This window comes from Candoia aspera, chromosome 15 (assembly GCF_035149785.1).
Source record: "Candoia aspera isolate rCanAsp1 chromosome 15, rCanAsp1.hap2, whole genome shotgun sequence".
NCBI classification, from domain to species: domain Eukaryota; kingdom Metazoa; phylum Chordata; class Lepidosauria; order Squamata; family Boidae; genus Candoia; species Candoia aspera.
The window spans coordinates 14761539-14786525 of record NC_086167.1 but is presented as its reverse complement, the minus strand read 5'-3'; the positions used below and the strand labels follow the sequence as shown (position 1 = coordinate 14786525).

General features: G+C 46.7%; 1 protein-coding gene across 1 annotated transcript in view; it reads right to left on the bottom strand.

Moving 5' to 3' along the window:
• The window catches only part of PITPNM2 (phosphatidylinositol transfer protein membrane associated 2), a 103321-nt gene that overhangs the window by 24194 nt on the left and 54140 nt on the right, over positions 1 to 24987 (bottom strand). Inside the window, 6 exon segments of the mRNA XM_063315847.1 lie at positions 1058 to 1153; positions 3875 to 4201; positions 5090 to 5323; positions 8344 to 8465; positions 8979 to 9193; positions 23409 to 23580. Of these exon segments, the coding sequence (XP_063171917.1) occupies positions 1058 to 1153; positions 3875 to 4201; positions 5090 to 5323; positions 8344 to 8465; positions 8979 to 9193; positions 23409 to 23486 (1072 nt within the window). The 5' untranslated portion in view covers positions 23487 to 23580.

The window sequence follows — 24987 nt, the reverse complement described above, 5'->3', positions numbered from 1 at the left end:
GCATGGATATTAATACAGCCAAGAGATGGGACCATCCACACGCTCAAGGCCCCAGGCCCGGGCACAATTAGGACATAAACACCAGCAACACACTGCTTTCTGACAGCTCTGCAGACCAGCAGGTCAAACGTGGAAAGCTGTGGTTTTGAAAACCATTTGCTTGGGACTTTTAGCTGATCTGAAAAAGGGCTCCTGCTTCAATCATCTGCTTGTTTAATTGCACTGATTTTTTTTTTAATCCATTCAATTGTGTCCGATTCTCAGAGACTGCCTGGACAAGTCCCTGCAGTTTTCTTGGCAAGGTTTTTCAGAAGCGGATTGCCATGGCCTGCTTCCTAGGGCTGATGGGTGCTTCTGACACCTCTCTCCTCTGCAAAACCTTTTTCATCGTTCTTGCTATCCAAGAACGGTGTCATTAGCATGTCTCACAGCACCTCCGCTGCCTTTTCCTCTTGAGTTCTGAAAACCAAGCACAACCCAACGACGTGCCAGGTTGGCAGCAAAACCCGTTGCTTTCCATTCGGTGTTGTCCCTCCCATCTTTGTCTCCAGCTGCTTCAGGGCAACCCCAGTGCAACGCCAAACTGGGGGTTAAGCAGAGGCTGGGAACCTTAAATTCTCAGAGGGGCTCTGCAAAATTTCAGGAGGGCAGCTAAGAGTCCCCACTCCAGCTGTCAGCGTTAACGCTTGCTGGCAGATTGAACCGATGACAAACAGAGACAAGGCAGTTAATGACACCACAGCAAATGAGCTGTTAATTACGGCCAGGTCCCTGAATCAGGTGCTGAGTCACCCTCCTGGCAGGCTCACACCTGAGCAAACCAACTCCTTTGCACTCTGCAAGATCACTTCAACTAGAAACCACGAAGGAGGGCCACAAAGCCACGCCAGGGAGCAGATCTCCAGAAGGCAGGGCAGAACGGGCCAGGATTTTCCCTTAGAAAATGCAGGTTTTTATCATCTGCCAGTTGGGAGAGGGCTTGAGGAGGGAGGATGACTCATGGCCTCTTCTTCCTGTTTTGCCCCTCCGAGCATCTTGGACCTCCTTGTCCACCTACCATGTGCATCGAAGAATTCGTCATCGGAGCTCTCGTCCGAGTCCCTCGCAATGCTCTGCATTCTCCACTCCAATATGCTATGGTGCGAGGGGCTTGCTAGGAGGAAGAGAGAGATTTATACCATCAGCTATTCTCAGAGACCAAGGGGTGCCTTTGCTGGCAGAGACCCAGCTGGGCAGCCCCACGGAAACCCATCCGCTTCGCTTTAGGGCACAGCAAATCCAAGAATGCCAATGCTCCGTCCAATTTTCCTCCCCGACTTTGTCACTTGCTGTTTACAGTTCTCAGAGCCCACTGCCCAGACGGCCTGGCAAATCCAAGAGACTCCGCTGCTGCTTTGAAAGGGTGGCTATTTATAAGCTTGGGAAGGCCACATAAAATCATTTTGGATCTACAGGCCGTCAGTTCAGCAAAGGAAGTGGAAAGTGGTTTTATCCCAAATGTTGCAGTAAAAAGCTTCTTGCCCCTATTAGCAAGGTTTGTGAAAAAAAGGATCGGCAAGCTTTTGAAGCACACAGAACTCTTTTCCCTTGCGTGAAATGGAAAAACAACTGCAAATGGAGGAATCTATTTGTCTATATCATCTATCTATCTATCTATCTATCTATCTATCTATCTATCTATCTATCTATCTATCTATCTATCTCTACCTACCTACCTACCTACCTACCTATCCCCCAGAATACAGATCCACATTTTCAGCAGTTGTTGAGATCAGATAACGACTGATCCAGTTTTTTTTCCCAACACTAATTGCCTCTGTGAACCAGACCTTCCGCCTGTCATTAAGCAGAGAAGCCCCGAGTTTTGCATTCTCCCAGTGATGAAGACATGGCTTTACCACGCAGTGAGGAACAAATTAATGCACTAACAAATTAGTGCACACAGGAAGAAGATGAAAACAGCTTCCAGACATTTGCTAGGCAGTTGACATCACTCACAAAAACTGCACCTTGGCCCCCACAGAAAAATCCACTTTTCTCCGGAACGCTGGGAAATGTCAGGCAAGGGGTACAAAGGGAGACTTCTGCTTATGTCTTGCAGCTGTGCAAAATTAAGGCTGAGCTAGACATGATGCATTCCTCCCCCCACTCCTGACCAGTAATTGTTTTGGTGATCAGCAACCTTGGATGCTACAATGTGGAACAAGAACGTGGACGCAGCTGCTTAGTCGTTTTCCTTCCAGTGGTTGGACAAAATCACCTCCTCCCAATGGAGGGTGCACTGGGGAGGGGCAGTTTGGAAGTGACAATTTTGAGAAAGTTGGGGGGGAGCGGGAAGGACTGGAGAAAGATGCTTGTTCTTGCATCTCTCTTGGAGGACCATGCTATCGAGCCAACCTCACCCTTTTCCAGAAACACCCGTTTGGATTCCCTTCTTTAATTCCAAGGCTGCTGAGGAGCAAATCAACATGTACCCAATGCCAAGAGGAGCAACTGAATGGCCTGGAGCTTCTTCAGTCCACCCAGAAGTCAGCCAACAGCTGATGGTGGATGACCCAGGAACTCCAAATCCCTTCTCCCTTGGTCCTGAGCACCAGAAGACAAGCTGATGATGCCAGCAATTGCTTTGAGTTCTAATTTTACTAATTGTCCTGTGGAAAGGCCACAGTATTCCTCAGGGATGAGCCACAGAACTAATTATGTCTTCAGTGTTGGCTCTATAGACCCTTCCTGCTGATCCTGTTCTAAATCCTTTGGGGATGAGGGAGCAGAATGACAACTAAACCACCCTAGACTGACATTAAAGGCTCTTGTGTAAAAGCTGCTAAAAATAGGAGAATCGCACAGGTCCCCTGCTTACTCCAGGGGTCACACTCAGACAGCAGAAAACCAAGAAAGGTGGCATGCAGAGGGACCGAAGAGCTGCCTTCACATCTGAACAGCAGAAAACCAAGCACACCAGTGGGCAGCTGCTGTTTTCTAAAGCCAAGCTCAAAAGGATGATTAAAAAGCCCACTGGGACATGCGTGCCTAGCTCAACGTGTTGTCATCTGTTGATCTCACTGGCTGGAACTGGTCTCAGGCAAGAGAGCAGCTGCGGGGGGGGGTGTGATAAGGAGCAAGCAAAGATGCTTGTTCTCCACCCAAGATCATGGCTTCGCTAGGTGAAAATTAAGAGGTCCTTTGTGCACACAGCCAGAGTGTGCGGAGAGCTACAGATCTGCTATCAGCCTTAGGAGAGGAACTTCTCTCTGACCAGGTAGAGAAATAGACCGCTGGTGGTGGGAGAAATTTGATCCGGGTTGGGACATCTCCATGGGTATAACTTTTCAAAGGTACAAAACACCTCTGCACTGGTCGCCTATTTAAAGTTCACACTCTTGTCAGACAGATGGACTTCTTGCCATCAGCTGAGCCTTGAAGAACGAGAAGGAAGCCTTCTTCCTTTTATCTTTTTGTCTTTATCTTTAATGGAGGCAACAACAGTGGTTTGAAAAGCATCTTCCCACCCACAGCAGCCCCTTCCACAGGACACGGTGGGCATAGTCTGGATTGTGTGGCCCAACGGTGTGAGAACTGGAGAACTGGCTGGAGCTTTCGGTGGTGATGGTCTATGACACAGGAAGTAGACACATAGTCTTTTGGGGCCAAGAAGCCAAGAAGAATACTGGCTAGGAGCCTCATCCCGTAATGTAGGTGAGGCCAAGATACCAGTGAATGTGCCTTAAAATAGAAGTCAATCTATCCAACGCAGTTCATATGGTGACCACCACGACCACCACCACCCCAATTTTCTCCTTACGCTACACTAAAAGCTACAGTGGAACCTTGGGTCATGTGGCTCTCCTTTGGCCAGCTTTGGGGCCCGACTCACCTCCTCTTTTCGAAGAGGATTTGGAAGACGTTGACCACTGCTTAGTTAGCACTCGCCCTGGCAAAGGTTCGTCAATATTGCTAGCAGCATCCACCCCCTCGATGGATGGAGATATGGCCTTGGTTTCCACGTTGCGCTCGATCAGAGGGTCTTGGGGAAGGTGTGGTTCTGGCTCAGGCTCACTGAAGCTGAACTGGGCCATCTTCTGAGCCAGCATCAACTGGGCCTCCTTCTCCAGCTGCCGGATGTCCTCTATGGTGAGTCCATACCATTCATCCTGCCAACACCAAGCCTGCCGGTGAGCCCTCACCATCACCTTCCGTAAGCCTGGGGGAAAACCAAAGCCAACCATCATCGACTGGGATTCATGTTCAGACATGCTCTTTCCCCTTTCATGTCATCTCTCCATCCTACTCTCAGTGATTTACGTTGTCCACTCAGATGTCTTTTTGGCAGAATGGGATTTTTTTTTTTACTTAATTCGTCTATAAACATGGAACACTCTATCCACCTCCTCCTCCTGTTTTAATTCACTTTCATTTTCCACTACTCTGGTACTAAACCTCCATGTTTTCCTCCCTATGCAGATATAAATCCCTCCTCCTGAAATTCTGGACCCTTGGAGAGAGTTTGTGATGCTTCTGTAAGCTGTGAAGGTAGCTAGAACATCTTGAGAAGGTGTACCTCTGTCCCACAGATGTGCTGGAGCATCGTTTAGGGACCTCATTTTCTAAGGAATGCATCTCCCATCTAGGCAGGAGCTCACTGGACTTGTTCAATTGCAGGATGTGTTTCATCCTGGGCCTGCAGACCACGTCTGGAGTCAGTTTAATATAGATTCCACTGAAGAATCCACTGGGGAAGGCCTCTCGTCCAGTCTTCCAGGTGTGTGCTAGCCACACCAGCTGGGGAATTCTGGAAGGTGCAGTGCTTGCCTGCATGTGGAAGGCACCAAGTTGGGTTAAGCTGCTCAATCCTGGTAAGAGGAACTATGCATAGTGCTTCCTACAATTCTTCTGGATCTTTGGTTCTTCAGTCTTGGAGAACTCCCTCTCCCCAGCTGGATCCTCCAGGTGAGTCAAGATGACAACTCCCAAATTCTATGAACCCCAACACATCTGGAGGGCCCCAGGTTAAAGCAGGCTGTCCTGGAATGGCTCCCTCTGGGGGGCTGAGCCAGGAACACCCTGAAAGACCCGGAAATCAAAGACTCACCAACGTCATGAATGAAGCGCTCAATTTTTGACTGCATCCCCCAGTAACGGAACTCCACTTTGCACAGTTTATAGGCACACATGATGGGATATTTCCCAGGGTTATTCTTGTGCTCTTTGATCCAGTCTTCTGGCAGAGGGCCCCTGGCTGTCTTGGCCGACTTAAACACCTTTGGGTCTTCCTCTGATTTGTATTCATGGGGAGGGACGGCCTCTTTAACAATATCGATAGGATCTAATGCGGGGAAAATGCGCAGAGTAAATACAAGCCACAGGAAGCTGTCCCTCCAGAACCCTTACCTAAAGTTTTGTTTCGTTTAGATAACTGCACAAACAGTATAACCATCCCCGCCTCTTCCTATTTAGACAAGAAGAGGTGGTGTTTAAACAGTTGATTCCAGTTTGTCACAAGCTGGGTAGCCTTGACTTCCTCGGGAGAAGCCAGAAAGAGCATCTTCTTCTACAAGTCTCATGATGGTCACACCTCTCTAAAGGACACCATATTCTAGCAGCCTTAGCACAACGGAGATGGCTCTGACCCCGCCAACAGCCCATTGACTCATCCTTTTGCAGAAGACAGAGATTTTCCAACTGGAAAAGGTCTCTTCATCTATCTTTCAGGTGAAATGAGAAACGGGGGAGCAGTTCAAGTCCTGCTGCAGCTTTCACAATTTTCTGCAGTCATTCCCATGAATTATCCATCTTGCTGAGGCCTGGAGAATGCCAACCGCAGCTGAAATCTAGGAATCGGGAGCACAGAAACTGGCCTTGTGCCAAGGTAAACAAAGCCACCTTCCAGTTGGTGACGGTCGCTCTAAAGATCAGCTCCCAGAGTTTTCAAACCCACGTGACTGATGTTTGCATTTTAACTGGAGACGGACGAATTTGAGCTGGCTTCTACCAAAGTCTAAGTGCAGTTTTAAGTCAGTAAAGCTTAAAACTGCACTAAGACTTTTGGGACATCCTGTACATGCAAAAATTGTGCCGCACCACCAAATGATGGTTCCTGCGTTTGGAAGCAAGATTTGGTTCTGGATTTTTAATATCTGGAGCCTACGTTGCAAAAAACATTTTCGTACTGAAGATGTTGCCTAGTCTGGTAAGGAAACATCTGCAAGGAAACAACCAGGCTCAGAGAGCACCAAGGATTCCACAGGTTAGGGAGAAGCAGGCAGGGTTGACTGACGGGACACAGTCCTTCCCAAATAACCCCATCCATGCCATTAAAACTGTCCGCACCACAAGCTTGCCATTAGCTGGAAATGCCACCATGCACACATGAGTGTGTGTGCTACAACCGGTCACTGCTGGTGTCTTGTAGCCCAAATGTTCTACCTTTTAAAGTTTTATTTAACCTATCACAGATGGGGGGAGGGAGGGTGTAGAGGAGAGAAGAAATGTAGCAGAACTAATTTAATGGTTGTCTTAAAATAAGCCTGCATCTTGGAACTGGTGTCAGGGGACATTTAAATTTCAGATTAAAAAATGTTCTAGCATCCCCACTAAACGTTCTCGGGAGGATGAAGTAGTCTATAAATTCCAGGTGCAACAGGCACTGAATTATTCATTCCAGCATGGAATGAGATGGGAGTTATGGCAGGGTTCTGAAAGAACCCTTAATAACCAACACAATCAGCTCCCCACAACTCTAGGATTCAAGCCCTCCCCCTTGCAGAGCCCAGGTTCAAATCCTACGTTTCCCCCCCCCACCCTGTCATCACAAGGGACTGAGTGTCACTCGTGTCTCAACAGATGTTACCCCAATCCACCTGTATGGCCTCACGTCCTTTGGTTTTGACCTTGTCAGCGTCAGCCCTTGCACTGGTGTTAATTGGGTGTGATTTCTAATGAGGAAGAATAACTCCCTAACCCAGTTCCAGAGATTTGGCTAACCTTCTTCAGTGAAACGTGAAGAAGACAACTCCACCTGCTACCACAGCAGGGTTGTCTATGGAGAACGTGATGCTCTCCTGCCCCAAATGTCCATCAGCGTTCACTGAGAACCCTCTACTCTTGCAATGTTGGTTTCTTTCCCCTCCTTCAAAAAAAGGAGGGGGAGGTGATGATTATCAAAATAATCGCGTTGAGTTCTGCATGTCAGCAATTCTTGGGGTTCCTCACCACCTGGGCTACCTCCCCAGCTAAGGGATGCAATCCTGAGTGATGAATTTGGATGGTGAATGAGAACATCTGGACTGTTCAAAGACGGAGGGGAAATCATTCCTCAAGCTCTACAAGCTGTTCCTTAAGTCAGGATGTAGCAACTGAGTCCTTTGTCTTTCTGCACAAAGGCTTAAGGACTGAGATGCAATTCCAGAAGTTACTGGAGGACTGGTTAATCCCTGAGCCAAATGGAACCAAAGACAGATGCTGGAAGAGCCACAAGGGCTGGCCAGGGAGCAGCTGGTCCTTGGCCAGCAAGTACTGGGGTGGGCACAACCTGTGCGTGTCACCAAGGAAGGAACCTGCTGTCCTTGGCAAGAACACATCTGCGAATCAGGTGCCCTGGGCATGCACATGCAGGCTGGCTCTGCTCTGGGGCAGCCCTGGATCCATTCTCAGAAAGAATCCACCAATTTCCCCCAAATACCAAAGCAATCTATTAGTAGGAACGGCCCTCCACAGCTCGTAAATTATCTCTGAAGTAAATTATCTCTGAAGAATGCAGTACAGAATGCCCTGAAGGCTGACCACCCTTCCTTGGGACTTGGAAGGCCTCCCGTTTTCAAACGTATTGAAATGATTGCAACTTTCTGGGGCAGGTCTCAGTTACTTTCAAAAGGTCCAGGACTGCCTTTTCCATATGAAAGGAAAAGAGGGAGAGAGGGAAAGAAGGGAGAGGGGTAGTGGGTGGGTGTGAGGGAGGAAGGGAAGGAAGGAAGAAAGGGAAGGAGGGAGGGGGAAGGAGGGAGGGAGGGAGGAAAAGAGAGAGAGGGAAAGAAGGGAGAGGGATGTATGTATGTATGTATGTATAGAACGGAGGGAGGGAGGGAGGGAAAGAAGGGAGAGGGATGGATGGAAGGAAGGAAGGAAGGAAGGAAGGAAGGAAGGAAGGAAGGAAGGAAGGAAGGAAGGAAGGAAGGAAAAGGGGGAAAGAAGAGAGGGGGAGGGAGGGAGTGCTGAAAATATGAGAGTTGAATTCCAAAACCTTGCAATGGTCCTCGATTGCAGAAAGGTGCAACAGGGACTCACCTGCCTGACCACACTAGCAACTGTAGGATAGAAACTGACATTTGGAGAAAAAACCATCCTCACCCAGAACAGCCTGCCTCTTCTCTGCAGGGGAAAGGTTGAACACGTTGGCTTGCTCTCCTGAGTCAGCTATATAATAGGTTTCGATATCAATGGAGAATTTCTCCACAAATGGGCAGGTGTACCTGAAAAGAAAAAAAAAGAGCAGCCGAAAGGCTTAGATTAAAAACCTCTTCGCCTCAAAATGCATCAGAACCCCCCTCCCCCCCCACACACACAGTGTGTGTAATAAAGGCAGATGCTATCCAAAGGAAAAAGAAAACAAAAGAAAAGAAAAGGCTTCAAGGATTTACAGGGTAACACAGAATCCATTAGCACCTTGGTTTTCATAAGATGAACATCAGCTTTCTGCAAACTTGGCAGAACTTGGGCGAGCTCGCTGCCTTGTAAACGCTGACTTGGAGAAAGCAAAAACACTGCTTTTCCCCCCCAGCACAAAAGCTGTCTTGGACATCATAGATAGCCAAATGCTTGTAATCTTTATTTTTAAACTCTGCCATGATGTGTGGCAAAGTCCACCGCACTCGGGCAGGAAAAATGGTTGCAGGAATGCGGGCCGCTCTCGTCTCCCCACATCCTGGCCTCCTACTCCAAGATACGATGGTGTAAAGACGCGAGGGAAAATCACAGGGTGGTACCTCGTCCTTGTATAAGGATATGCATTCCACGATTCCTCTTCAACTCGGAGGGCTGCCTTTGGCAGGATAGACCGAAACCAACTGGGAATATGCATACCAATATGGTATACTTTATGAGTATACTGCCCATTGCCGCCTGGGCCATCGGTATACGGTCGGTTTTCCAAAATCTCGACGCCACTGCCTTCACCACAAGTCTCTTCCCGGCTCTTTTTCTGAAATTACAGAAATAGACAAATCAATTCAATATTAGAGCTAAAAATGAGAACTGGAACTGAACATCACCAAAAAGTGACCTACGACCAGTCCTCACACTTACGACCGTTGCAGTGTCCCCACGGTCAAGGGATCAAAATTCAAGCACTTGGCAACCGGCATGTATTTATGACGGTTGCAGCATCCCAGGGTCACGTGATCACCATTTGCAACCTTCCCAGGGGGCTTCCGGCAAGCAAAGTCAATGGGGGAAGCCAGATTTGCTTAATGATGTAATTCACTTAATGACAACAGTGATTCGCTTAACGACCACAGCCAAAAAAGTTGTAAAATTGGGCACAACTCACTTAATGACTGCATCGCTTAGTGATGGAAGTTCTGGTCCCAATTGTGGCCATAGGTCAAGGACTACCTGTATATAACTCTGTGTTCGAGTTGAAACAAGAAGGATGTCCCATGGTTATTTTATTTTAACAAGGAAGGCTACATGCAATGACTAAAAATAAGCCCTGCTTGATGAAGAGGTTTTGGCAACTCAAAAACTTGCATGCTGTTTTGTAACCCTTCAGCACTGCCTTAGTATGGATGGAAAATTAACCTGGGAAAATTAAGAATATTTTTGTGTTCCCCATCCATGGGAACTGCAGCGTCAGGATGGATAGCACAAGAGTACCCCTTACCAAGCAAATAATAATAATAATAATAATAATAATAATAATAATAGCCTGTTCTTTCATTTCCCTGCACCACCGCCCCCCCCTTTGTTTCATTTGTGTTTTACACGTGCTTCTAAAGAGCCTGCCACTTTGGGAATTCAAGACAAGCTGAGATCTGAGTTACGAATTGACTGTAAAAAAGACTTCAGTAGTGACCTTTTATTTTGGCAGGCAAACAAGACGACGAGAAAGCCATGTTTAACAAAAAGAATGATTAATAATGATGTGGGGGGGAAAAACCAAGCGTAAGAAACAGGACATTTACTTTCCAATCAATATAAGAACCACTTAAAATCCTGTAGAGAAACAGAAACAGCAAAGGAAGCCACGAAGACGTGCAAAGAAGAACACTTTTATATGACAGCAGAATCATGCTGATTATTTTGAAGATCTGCTGCTGCTGTTCCCACATCTGCTGATCTTAAACCCCCGAGAATAGGCAGGAACACCGTGCGCCAGTCACGGCTCCTCCCAGCTAACAGGTTTCCAAAAGCCATCTCCCCCCCATGTCCCAAGCTGCTGAAGCCTCTCAAATAATAAAAACCTTCCAAATAATAAAAACCAATCCATTCAAAAAGGAAAGAACATCCTTTGCTCCTCCATTGATGTGTTCATTACACATTGTGTGCTTTAATTTGGCTGTCGCAAACAAATCTGAACAATTGCTATCGGGGGATGTACCTGGCTGCCAAGGCACCATTTTTCTTTTAACAGAAAAAAGGAATGTTTTTTCTGTTAAAACACCACTGCAAGCGGTGAAAATGAAAGAATCCAGGTTGAAAGAATCCAGGTTGACTTTCGCACCTCCTTGCAACTCTTCCTGGATCCACAGAACCCTGGCTAAGGGAATTGACAAGGATTGTATTTCCCCTTCTCTCAAAGAAATTTCCCTACTCACTAAGAAGAAGAGAAGGCAGAGGGATGGATGGATGGAGAAACATTCTGACTACTAGGAATGCCTCACCTTACCCCAACTTACTTGCCAAGGGCCAGTTATGTGCCAACCCTGAAATTTCTACCTGCTGCAGAGGATTCTGGGACTTTAAGGCTGAGTGGATGGTGCCAAGTGCAGAATCAGGTTCAGAGATAGTCCTAGGCCACACCAATGCTTTCCTGACACTGGGTTTTAAAGGAGGAGGAAACGATAGTGGTGGATAAGCCACCTTTCAAACAGGTGACCTGCCGAAGTTCACTTTCTTCTCACCTCCAGAAGAAGTCCGGCTTTGGCAAGGCAGGAACTGTGCCAGCCGGAGGGACCGATGTTCTAGGCAGGCTGCCCAGATGTTTGAGGCGTTCTGCTTTTTTTAAGAAAGGAAGAAGCTTAACTCACCCACTTTGGGGGGCCCCAGTAGTCCCCCCACCCCCGTTGCTGGATTTCTAGGGCAGACAGGGACTCAGCTAAAGTAATCACATTAAATGACTCACAACAGAAACCTGGAGAGGCAGGGACACGGTGATGAGGAAGAACAGCAGTCACTTAAAAAGCTTTCATGGAAATAAATCTCCGGGCAGAGGGGAATCAACGTGGAGCAGGGCGCAGCACATGATCTTGCGCAAGCAGCTATGGAAAGGGCCATTCCAGTAGATGTCAAACAAGCAATCAGTCATCTGCTCCTTGCGGCCAGAAATAACAGGACGCAAAGGACAGCTGGACCACCGTCCCCAGGCAGGCCGGTCAGGGGAACCGGAATGACCTTTCAGGAGATGGGAGGAGGGAAATTCTGATGGGACGCGGCCGCCAACAGCAGCTTCCAGGATGGGACATGCGGCGACCGATGCTTCAGTTGCGTCTTACCTTCTCGCATGGAAGGCTCCTGGCCCCCAACGATAATGCTAAGAATTGGTGGCATGGCTTCCTATTGTCTTAAGAAAACATTTGGAAATGAAACCTATAGCATGAGGCCTAAATTAAGTTCAAGAGTGTTTTTTTTTAAAGGAAAACCTGGGGGGAGAAAAATCCTTCCCACATGCACAACATCCCCCCCCCCAATTTTGGATAGTTGATCCTGAATCCTCATCCATCCAGGATGGCTCTAGTGCATGATTTAATGAGTTGGCCATAGTGGCCAAGAATTGTGGGAACTGCAGTCCCAAAAGATCAGGATGACCCCAGCTTGCGGGACGCTGATTCAGACTCACGTAGTTCTCTCGTTTAATGTTGGTTAGAGTTCAAACTTTCAGTGATAGCCACGTGTCCATGGACTGGTGGGCAGCATTTTGCCCCAGGTGAAAAGTATAAGTTTCTACTGGCCAACTCCAATAAACTGATAGCATTTTCTGATCTATCCTCATAATAAAAGATTTTGATTTGACTTGAAACTGATAGCAACGCATTTATTACATTTTTCTTGTCCCCCCATTTGCCTGTAAATAGCAAAGTCATCACTTAGCCTTTCACAGGCACCAATAACCAAAGGCAGGTCTTCACCAGCACAAGACTGTCAGCTGGGTGACTCTGATGTTTTGATAGGATGACAGGAGACTTGTGAGGCGATGGACCTCCTTAGGAACTGAGGCGTTAGAAACAGAGGCCAAACCCTTCCCCAGCTGATCTTCACATACAGCGTGTCTAAATTATCATGGTCAACAGGAACGTCTGTGCCTGATAGGTTTGGAAAAAAACTTCTGTTGGCATCAGCATCAGGGTTGATGGTCTCCATGACAGAAAATAATCAGTAAGAATCAGCTGGTGAGGGAAACAATGGTTGCACTGATGCAACACCAGTTGTCTTCTGATTTCAAATGCCACCCAAGGCATGACCAACATACAACTAACATGCTGCTCAATCTGTTATCTACTATAATATCCTCTAAATCTTACGAGCAAGTGCTTCTTCCCTATGTTTTACTCTTCTGTGTTAGATCATTCTCCCCACCCTTGCTCAATTCCTTTATGCGACTAGTAGACCAACTCTCTGGTGTCTGACGTTCATTTCAGAACATAATGGCCAAGCCAGACGATCAGCTCTGAGCATTTGTTGTTGCCCAGAATTTCACACCAGTTCTTCCTCTTGTTTGTAGACTGGAAAAGTTAAAGGCTGAACTGGGACATTTGCTAATCTGTACACCTAAGAGCTTCAGGTGTCGCAGAACCACAATTTCCAGCATTTCTCACAAGCGGAGTGCTGAGTTGTAGCTGTAGTTCTGAAACATCAGAGGGCCACTGGGTGCCACCTCTGCCATGACCCTTCAGTCATGCTCAAGCTGTTATTTTGTCAACTGGGAAACCACACAGGGAAGAATCGAACTGAGCGCCTTGCTCTGAAACCAGATTTGAAGTTGTGCCTTTTTGAAGCGCACAATTAAGCTTGCCCTGAGCGACGACCTAAATATTTAACGGACGAAAGTGGTGTGGATCCTATTCTTAAGAACCACAATATCCCATCACAAAGCACATATTCTACCCGGGAAGTAAATATAATACACAGCCTGAAATTTCTGCTTTTCTATCCAGCTTTACTTCTGGCCCAGCCTGTTTTCTCTCCTGTATTTATATGCCATCACTCCACTGTCATTGTAATTGCAGTATAAGTGAGGAAGTTGACAGTATGCGAGAAATTGCTCCATAGGATAGATCAATCTGCACGTCACATAGAACATCGTTCTGTCTTGGGCTGGGGGTGAAGAGTGACAAGTGAGGAGACAAAACTGGAGTCCCTGCACGGAACCATCCCTTCCTTGCCTCCAAGGTCCCTTTTCACCCCTGCAAATTTGCATCCCCCTCACTTTGGTCGTAACTACTTGGGTCACAAGTAGCTTTTTTAGCCCTGTCGTTTCTCCGAACCATCATTAAACAAACAGTCGTTAAGCGAGGACTACCCTGTAATAGAATGCAAAACGCCTTCATCATCATCCTGACCTTCATCTCCACCAGGCCAAACAACACCACTCCCAACAACATAGCGATCACATTCTGCAGGGGAAAGAAAGCTGTTACTAACACAGCCCTATTCTCCATATCCATCAACCAAATTAAGTAAAGGATAGATACTCTGAGTTCAAACCCAAATAAAGGGTTCAATGTATATGGAAGAGCTAAGATACAGAGGCTACCCATGTGTGATGACTCCGAATACAAGGATGAAACCGGTCGTACAATGCGTCCTTGGGGTGAGTGTTATTAACAAACATAATAATGCTTATTTTTAAAGGATTATGGATACAGCTTATAAATAAAGGATTTCAGATGTAGATTTGAGAACACGGGATGGTAGATCTGGATCAAAGCATGCCTACAAGTTACCCAGATCCAAACTAGAATAGGGTTACAATTTCAGTTAAGAATTATGACAAATTGCCTAAACCAGTGTTTTCAAACTTGGCTCTTTTAAGACGTGCATGCTGGCGGGGGAATTCTGGGGGTTGAAGTCCACACTTCTTAAAAGAGCCAAGTTTGAAAACACTGGCCTAAACCCTCTGCTCTTTTTTTAGTTCTTTCCCCATCTCTTCATTTATTATATTCGTATCCTAGTTTTCTTCCACCGAGGCAAATTCAAGTTCCTGATTTGCCTAAACAAGTGACAGTATACATTCGAATCCCGGGGCAGACTGATCAATCACAAGCCACGTGGGCTGCATCACATCATTACTCCCACGAAGACTGAAGAACAAACAACCCGCCCCCGAAAACGAAATAAAATTGCATCGTTAAAAATAGGTTGTGTTTCCAGCTCAAAAAACCGGCTGCCTTCTTTCCTGGGCTCGGTCTTGTAATGGTCTGAAATTCTGCTCACAGCAAAGTGGAGCGGCAACCAGCCGCCAGAAACACCAGGGCCAGGGTGTGCTTGTCACAGCAGCAAGATTTGTGAAGTCTAGCATCTTACAGCACGAAGAAATGGGAATGTGGCAGACACCTAGCCGGGAACGCAAGCTCTTTTAGCGGAGTGCGGTAATTAAGCGAGTGCCTAAAGACAACGCCCTGCTGCTAATGGTTTTCGACAGAATTAACCGCCACTAACGCAGAGTTGATTTGTGATGGATGCTTACAGACCAGAGATCTCTAGGTAAACATAATTTCTGGGCTGCTGCAGTCATTTGCGTGCAAATGAGTGACCTGAATCGATCAATCAATATATTACAGTTTGCACAGTGGCATCCCGGACTGATTATTTATTATTATTCAACTTTCTATTACCGCCCATCTCCCCCCAAGGATTATCTTGCTTTGGATTAAGGGAATGGGGGTGGGGGTGTGCACAGCCCATAAGAAACAGGCAGAGGCTCAATCGCATCAATCTGTCTTTTTTGACCACACCATGTGGACACTCCTGCCCCAGATAATTAAATAAAAGGGTAAAGATATACAAGCTACATGAAATTTCAAAATATTGATATAAAATACAGTCTGAGGTACAAGCAAAAGGGAAGACCACTGACTTCTCTCCCTTCCTGCTTCTCGCAATGATGTTGGACCTGGGGAGATGCCCAAAGGGTTTCCTTACTTGCCACTTTTGGAGTCTTTCTCCATGCATGGATAGTTTGATAAAAAGATCTCTGGAGCACTTGGTATGGGGAATGGGGTGGGTGTAGAGGTCCCCATAGAAGAGACAGGTCCCAAAAACATGAGCCAATGCTTCTTGCAGAGGCCCTCCCTTGACATCCTGGTCTGCCTCTCTACGATGGGATGGAATGCGTCACCCGAGTACTTATCCACCCTCCTGCATCATTCACTCTGACATTTAATTCATTTGAAGCAACTTGTCTGCGGTGCCATCAGGTTTCAGTCAAGTCTCTTGGCTAAGGCCGGGAATCTTTAAGTCTAGCTATTTTGTGGGACCTGAAGTATCTCAGAATCATCAAAATAGGGCTGTCATTTTGAGAAAGTTTGTGTCTAGGCGACTGCTTCCACCCCAGCATCACATTTTGGTATATGGGGGATGGTTCCCAAAGAGTGCTCCTATTGCTAATTTATTATCCTTCTGACAAATAATTTTTGCTCTCTCAGAAGTAAATCACAAGGTTGTGGTGAAATTAAAACATGGCCATCTCAGTTACACAACCCCCTACCTCCTCGGGGAAGGGAAGATCCCAGTGTGGCATCTATAAGGTCCAGCCCTTGTACGGACATTTTGTAAGACCTGGCCATAAATTTTGCTTTTTTTTATGGATGTTGCATATGGGTGTTTCCCATCCCTTCCCCTGAGTTCTAAGGGTGGGGCAGACCAGCCAACCCAAAAAATCCAAAATTGAAAATATCTGACTTCCATCATAAGCCGATTCAAGAGTTGGGCTTCAATGCCCATCCTCCTCCCCACCCCTCACTTTTCTTTTCATTGCAGAAACGGAGAATCGGACCAGTATTGAAAACCCAACTCCCTTCAGAAAGCAAACAAAAGGGATTACTAAAATGGGATTCCCCACTTGCTGTTTCGACTTTCCTATTCAGCTCCCTTTATTAGCACCCCAAGCCAGCTCTTGTTTTATTGACCCAGACCGCATCCTGGTAGAGGGACCGCCAGCATCTCCAGCTACAGCATCTGTATCCATAGCAATGAGATTGCATCACCAACCCGGTGAATTTAGCTCAGCCAGTGTGTATTCCACAAAGCGTTAGCATTAATAGCAGATCAAATGATGTCACCAGTGGCCACCGGAGAAATCTGGGCCTGTCCAGGATGCTCTGCTTTGGAGAAGTGGATAGGGTGGGTCTGAAGTGTGTGTGTGGTGGGGTCAGTTGGAACGAATTTGGGCGGCACCCCATTTGGTTAAAACTAGCTTGAACAGACTGTTCTTGTTGAAACTCGTCTTTTTTAAAAAGAACATAATTTATTGTGCTTGGGCTGCTTTTCGCATTCTCTTGGACAAAGGGACAATTCGTGCTCGTAAAGCAGAGAGGCCTAGCTGCATTTAAAGGTATAAGATGGACATTTGGAAGTAATTGGTGTAACTTAAATGGAAATGTAACCCATGTCTCGAGCTTGAGAGGGTTGCTCTGGAGAGGGTGGGAGTTGAAGTCTGATATAGCCAGAGGACCTCAGATAGGAGGAAGTCTGCACGAAGGGTCTGTAATATAGACACAGACTGGCAATAGCACAAACAGGAGGCAATATTCCCATGGAAGCCCATCACCAGGGGGTGAAGATCACCAACCTTCCACAGAGTGGTTTTCCAGCAATTGCATCTGTCAGGAACAATGACTGGTGGACTGGCAGGCAGGCAGGCAGCTAAGATAAGACAGATAATACTCAGGAACCAAATAGCTTCTACATTTCAAGCTGGAAACTATTTTGTGCTCCAGAATCGGCCACCAGTGGTGGTCAGGTTGGCCCAAGGAACTGTTTCCTCCCTCTGTTACGAGCGTCACAGGCGGCTTTGAGAAGTGCAGCTGTCGTGTGACGCTTGTAACCTTTTGCAGGTATGACTGTCCTTCCAGCCCTCCATCTCAGAACAGCAGCAGATGGCATGGGTCAATCCCGGCCAGTGGAAATCAACTGCAAATGGACAACCAACAGGTTTGGGAGCTGGCGAGACAGAGTTGCATGGAAAGACAAGCAGGCTCCTTTAACGACGGCACCATGGGGGAGCCCAGAGCAGATGGCTGCGAAACACCGTCCTAGTCATCTGGACAACCTCACAAGGGCAAGATTTTTTTTTTCCAGCCCTTAGTATGGGAAGCCATCTGGACAGGCTTTGCTGTACTTCTCCAAAAACATAGATAAACAGCAGGCTTTCAAGATGCACTAATTGATGCCCAAGCTTGGAGGAGCTTGGATAGGCTTTCCTGGGAAGCTGGAAACTATTCTGATGGCTTCAAAATGGTGGTAAAAATGGGGAAGAAAGGAAGCACCTCAAAAGGATTTAGCAGCGCAAGGCTCTTTGCATTAAACCATCACCATCACTACCACCATTGTCATCTAAGCCAGAGGGGACAACTTCTATAGGAAACATGGATTCTGCAGATCCTTAAAAAAGCACATTATGTTTTGCCGGAAAGTCCCAGAAAAACAGTGAAAGACCATCTTTCTTAGTAGGAGCTCGCTCTATGAAGAATATATCTGCCTTGTGACAGTATTTTGCACTAGAGCCCAGTTGATAAATCTTGACCTTCTAGTTAGAAAAATAAAAAATTGATCCCCAAAGCCTCAAGTTTGCTTACCCTGCTACAAAAAAGATCTAAAAATGCATTTTTTCAGGGATTTTTTTTTAAATGATGAACTAGTTTGGGAGAGGCAACTCAGGGCTGAATTCTGCCCCCTCCATTTCTTTACTAGATAAAGTGCGGTTCAAGATTATTTTCTCTTTTTAACAACATGGTAATTTGTACAGGCACCGTGGTCCTCTTTGACATGCACGTGTAATGTGTAGTTCATCCCTCAGTCCCACTGGAATTAATGGAGCACTACAGTGGTCAAAAATAGGACTCTTCTTTATCATGCCTATGCTTGTCTGGATTGTGCTCATTATCAAATCTGTTTTTGTAATCATAAAAGAGGAGGAGGAGGATTACTCACAAGAATCTGTGTCACATACCAGAATCTTTACAAAAGATGAATTGCTTCAATTATATAACTCCTGCTGCTTCCAAAACGGAAGAGAAAAATGTGCATTCTCCAGATGGCTGAGCGTACCAAAAAGATCAATTGCTTTTTGATCAGCCTTTGGAATTAAGAAAACACAGGCGAATGTCCTAGCAAGGGGAATGAACTTTTCGAGTCATTGTCAGTCCCCAGAGGCCTTAAATAGGTGATCCAAACCTATTTGCCAAGGCGAGAAACAGGCAACATCCCAGGGAGGTGATGGCATTCTAAGAGCTCAGGCTTAGGGCATGCTGGGCAGAATTGCTTTTTCCTGGGTCAAACAGAATTTCCAAACAAGGAATCAAGTGTGCTGTGGCTTAAACAGACAAAGGAAATAAAGGCTGCAGTCTTAGCAACACGGCTTAAGATCCATCCTCATAAAGCAACTGTTTCAGGTTCAATCTTCAGGATCTGCGGGGAAGCCTGAAAAAAAATCCTCTTATTTTAGAATGGTGGGGAGCCACCACCAGTCAGTCACCGCCTTCATAAACAATCTGCATTCCTTTTGACTCAATGCATGAACCTAGCCACAGCTACTGAAAGCAGCACTCATAATATGCTGATAATACAGGCAGTCCTCGTTTAGCGACTCTCTCGTTTAGCAACCATTCGCAGTTATGACAGTGAGGGAAAAGTAACGTTGTGACCAATCCTCACAGTTACGACCTTCGCGGGTCTATAAAGCAAAGGATAGCTGAAGTCAGATCATAAGCACAGTCGCGGTTTCACTTTATTCACTTAACCACCGAGTGGCCGGTCCCAATTGTGGTAGGTAAACGAGGACTAGCTGTAATGCTAATAATAATCACGGTATGCTGATTATGATGAATAACCATCAAAATACGCTGATAAGGTACTTGTAATCTGTCTTGTATGTAACCTGCATTAGAGTAACCAACCTATCTTCCCCTTCTTTTCCCCGCCTCATCACAATTTAATTCTTAGATCAGTCTAGCCTTTCTATGCATCGGGGGAAGTGAACTTTGGCTTCCAAAAGCTGATGCCTTCGAATAAAATTTGTTGGCCACAGAAAGCGCTACCAAAACCCTTTTGGTTTTTGGCTACCGAACACAGACCTCTGAGATGGGACCATCAGATGGGACCTTCGGCCAGCTTCCAACGGTTTGGGGGGTGGGAGAACTGGGAATTACAGCCTCCCCATAACTGGGGGGTACCGGGTTGAAGTTGAACAGCCCCTCAGTAGCCCACCCCATTGCTCTATGGCGGGAACCTGTGCCCATTTCCTGAAAAGACCCTTTTATTTATAACAAAACCATACCCTGGAAATAAAAATGGGGGGCCATTCTAAGCACGCTTCCTTGGAAATTAACTCAGCGGGCTCTCAAGAAAAATATATTTCAAGGGCACCAAAAAAAAAAAGAAAAAAAAAAGGGCAGATTGCTCATTCCTTTCTTCAGCAAAAACGCATTTTCTCTCTTCCCAGCCCAACCAATTCTAATGTCAATTTAAGACGAGACGATGTTGTCCCACGTTCATCGGCGAGAGCATCACGCCGTCTAAAGAGCAATAGATAAATTACACGACATTCTGTCCATGTTCCCTTCTGAGGCCGTCGACCCCTCTTCGTGACCCCAGCCTCATTTAAAACTCAAACCTCACGCATCAGACAGTGTCAGCGGCTTCCTGGATCTGATGGAAGAGCATCTTAAAAGGCCCCAGCATTAAAGCATAGGCTTTTGCTGTTGGCCTGCTGCCCTTCTGCAAAGAAACCCACCATGTGCAAGGTAAAAAAAATGAATGACATTCCCAGGAATAATGCTGCTCTTCTCCCTGTGTTGGCTCACCACCTCGGAAAGGGAAGGGGTTTTGTAGTGGGAAAGAGGCCTTCCTCCGCTGAATCCCGCAGCAGGATAAATTTGCAATAAATTTCCACTTTAAAATTTTTTTACAATAAGAATTAAAAAATAATAATAACGCGTCTGAAAGATCCACATATTTACTAATGCCTGGCTTGAGACTACTCTGGGCTTCATTTCCATTTCTATCCAGACATCGAAAGCTCGGGAGAAGGCATTATATTGCCTAAGGACAAAAAAATGAAAGAAGCGCATTTGTTTACTTAGTCAAAGCTTTCAGGCTTGGCCGCATCTCACCAAGGAGCTTTTTTGCCATTTGCGTCACCCCAACAGCGGTGGGATGTCTGTAATTACATAGCCATTAAGAAAAGGGGGAGAGAGGGCAAAGCAGATGATAGCTGTTACTGTACAGTCAGGAAAAGTGGCATTGGCAGTCTACAGAGGGCTTTACGCTGCCTGCTGAAAGGTCCAGGTTCAACTCCAGACAGGTGGAAAAAGGGCCTGAAATTCTGGAATGCTGACGTCAGCCAGCTTGGACGCCGCTCTGCTAAACGCATCAAGAGTCCAGATCTTGCCCCCTTCAATCTGAGATCTTTCCAACGTGTTGGCACTACCCATGCGCTCTCAGCCAGGATGGCGCTAGTGCTCTCTTCCCTGCCCAAGAAAATTAATGGCTCAGATTGACTAGCCTCTCGGAAGAATGTCCACTGCACCGGACCTTGAAAAGCCTGCCGGATGACCTGTCTTTCTCCCAGCTCCCTGAAGCGGTTACCAGAGACCCCTGAGATTTCTCCCAAAGGGCTTGGAATCTGAACTACAGAAGCTGGCAAGCCGTTTCCAAGAACAGCCCAGCAGGGTATCTTGCAGCGTCTTAGGATGATGCTTCTGGCAGATACAGCTAAGCGTGGAGTCTTCTAAAGGGGTGAAAGACAAGGCAGGGGCACTGGGGATGAATATATCATCCCAGCAGCTTGGCAGTTTCCTGGTGGGGTTCCTGACTCTCCAATGGCTAATTTCGTGTATGACATAAAAGGGTCTTCCTTTTAATCAGATGTGGTGGTCGGAAAAGAGGCATCAGATTTGCTCTGACTTTGGGCTACCCGAGATTAACACAGCTTTCCTTCAACAAGAAAACAGACAAGTGTCTTTGGTTGTTTTTCATCTGTGGCTGGGGTGTTCAAATGTGCAATCGGACGGCGCATCCGTGAACCGCCTATAGCAGTGTTTCTCAAACGTGGCAACTTTAAGACACGTGGACTTCAACTCCCAGAATTCCTGAGCCAGCATTCGTGGATGTCAACTCCCAGCATAGTGCGCTGGGGGATTCTGGGAGTTGAAGTCTACATGTCTTAAAGTTGTCACGTTTGAGACCTACAGCCTGTGTGTAGGTGCCACGCCCTCTGCAACACAAAGAACAGCCTGCAAAGCCCTCGCGTCAAATTCTCTGCCAAGCCCTAGGACGAGAAAGACATCTGATGGAAAACGGTGGCGCCGAACGGTGGTCCCTAAAATCTAATCAGGGAAAATCTACGCAAGGACGGACCTGCTGATCTGCAAGCGAGCCCAGGGTACATTAAATCTACTCACTGCTGTAATGTACAATTAATACTAATTGATGGAAACTCTTACCCACACCCTCCTGACTGGCTAACCATCTATAGGGCAGGCTGCCAAGATGGAAAAAAAATCTTATAGAGGGAATTGGCCTGGGGAAGGGAGGGGCAGTCCCCAAAGGGGAATCCCTGGAGGGGAAACAACGCACGCAACAAGAGATAGCAGATAACTCGTCCCCTCTCGGTCCAAGCAAAGCAAAATCCCGCCCTGTATCCAAGTTTCTTTTCTCTTAAGTCCGAAGCAGCAAAGGACGCTGATGATCTCTTGGCTGCGGGTGCTGCTTGGCCCAAATTCAGGGAGGAGTTCCTGTCCAATTGGTCAAGGGATACCTTGGCGGTGTTGGGCTAGCCTAACAATGGCTTCCACTGAGTCACAGGATTTGCCCAGAGCATGCTGGGTGAAGAAGAACAGAGGAGACATGAGCTCAGATTGAGAAAAGAAGAAAATGTGAGAAAGAAACTCAAGGTATATGAGAGAGGGATGGGGAAACCCTGCCAGGCTTTCAAGATTCTGTTATTACAGCCAATAGCAATAAAATAAAGTTCCAGTGCTTCTTAGGGTTTCCTGACCTGGCCTACCTCAAAGGGTTGACCCTGGGTGGATTTGGGCCACTTGGTGCCAGTTCCCTCTTTATTTGACTATTTATTCATCTGGGCATTAGGGCTCCACCCAACAGGGAAAGCTTGCTGGGTCAAGGGCACCGATGCAAGCAGGAAGAATAAAAATGACGAAACCCCATTGAAGGCAATCAATACCATCTGCAGCAAGCAAAACTCAAGTTCCTCGAGCAAAGGCTGAAACATCAGCGGCAACATAGAGAGAAAAACTGCAGGCAAAACCCACAGAAATCAAACAGCTTTAAAAATAGTGGCTGGGCTATATAAAGTGGAATTTTTAATATTATTGAGCCAGGCCAATCTCCCTCCCGCAAGAGAGGTATTGAAAAGACAGTTCCCGAACATATGCATAGTTAAAACACAGCGAGTTTTTCTTCTTCATTATACAGGTTTGTGAGCCTGCTGTTAAATTTTTCATAGGAGGAGGAGAAACCCATGAACTATTTTCTTTTCCTTTTTTAATTTAAACATCTAATTTAAATTTGAAGAGGACATAATCACAGCCCATTTTTCAAAAGCAAACCAGCCAACGGAGTGGAGGTGCACAAGCACCTAAGACGCTGCAGCTCAGATGCGGGCAAGTTTGTTGGATTGGTTTAAAAAAGCCATTTCTCCCCTGGCACGTTCAATGGATTATTCCTGCCGACTGCCAGAGCGGTTCTGTATAGCCCCAAAGCTGCCACACTCCAAATGCCGGGGGTTCATAAAGGAGTCAGATCGCATTTCTGGAGGTGGCACGGCTTTTGAAAAGAAGCCGGCCAGCCATCTCTCAAGGATGGTTCCCTTGCTCTTCCTGCACGTTGCAGGGGGTTGGACTGGATGGCCTTAGAGACCCCTTCTAACTGTACAGTTCTCGGATCCCGCTATTATTTTCCTTGGGCCTCTGTTCCTGGGAAAGCAATTCCTCAAAAGAACCGGGTACGAAGGCACCAACCTGGATCATGTACAGCTGGGCGATCCGATATTCGTCAACGCTCATCGGAAGGGGAATCCGATACTCTTTTATGAGCATTTTGAAATCCGGGCACCCTTCTGATCTGGTTGGAAAGGCGAGCCCTGGGATGTTTACTGGAGGCTGGTCAAACAACAGGGAAGGCGGGCATTTCCTGCAATAAAAGCGGAGAAAGAGAGTTCTGTGGAAAAGCTTGCTTTAGTCCTACCTATCTGAGAGCCAACGGCTGAACTTGCTTCTGTCTGGACCCTGAAGGAGGACATCTCAGACCACAAGGATTCTGTCGGATAAGGATCATCGCTGGTAAGAAAAGCTTAATTTTGCAGCAGGCTGCCTTCCATCTTATTTATTTGGTTAAAGGAAAAAAAAAATAGGGGTAGCCTCTTTTAAAAAGTCATTTATAGACGGGAGGAAGGGACTGAGAATTAGGCAAGTCTGAAGGAGGCCCCGTGACCACTACCGGGCACATTCCTGGGGGAAACTAACTCACCAAGTTGTTGAGGGGCTACGACGGAACACAAACCCTCCCAACTACCCACGGTCTCTTGAACCCTTGGCAGAGCAAATCAGGGCCAATTGAGTCGCAGCGTTCAAAGAGTTTCACACTGCCTATCCAGACCTGCTGGTACTTTTTGCATACTTCTTGGCTGGCATGCCCACTCTCTCAGTCCTCCCCTGACGAACCCCACTGTGGGGAAACGAAGGGCCTTTTTGTTTTTTTTAGCACACGCAAGCCCTCTTTGCAAGCCGGCCTCTCCCGGGATGGCTGAGCATCCCAGAAATGCGATGGAAGAGATTCTTTGTGGCAGAACATCTGAAAGCTGCCACTTTGCGCCCAGGAGTCCCCAGACCGCCCTGGCCCTCGGCAGCTGATTCTTGAAACCCTCCTCACAAAAATGAGAAAAGAATAACAATTTTTTTTTCAGCGTTTGGACTCCCTCTCTGGAGGCAATGATCCGGCTGGGGAACAGAGGCAAAAGTGCAGCTCCCAATGCCCAGTTCCTTCTCACACCTAGGCGAGCAGGAAGCAAAACTAACAGTACCTTTATTGCAAGGTTACAGTACAGGTAGTCCTCGGCTTACGACTGCAATTGGGACTGGAACTTCAGTCGCTAAGTGAGGCAGTCATTAAGTGAGGCATCACATGACCGCGCCTGATTTTATTACCTTTTTGTCGTGGTCATTAAGCAAATCACCATGATCAATCGAATCATGTGGCTGTTAATTGAATCACATGGTCATTAAGTGAATCCAGCTTCCCCCATTGACTTTGCTTGTCAGAAGCCAGCTGGAAAGGTCACAAATGGTGATCGTGTGACTTCAGGTCGCTACAACTGTCGTAAATACATGCCGGTGCCAAGTGCCTGAATTTGGATCATGTGACTGCAGGGACGCTGCAGTAATCATAAGTGTCAGGACTGGTCACAAGTCACTTTCTTTCAGAGCCGTCGTAACTTTGAAAGGTCGCTAAACTAATGGTTGTAAGTTGAGGACTACCTGTAACAGAATCTTGCAAGTCTGAAAGCATTTCTCCCCTCCTTTACTTTTACTTTCCAGAGAA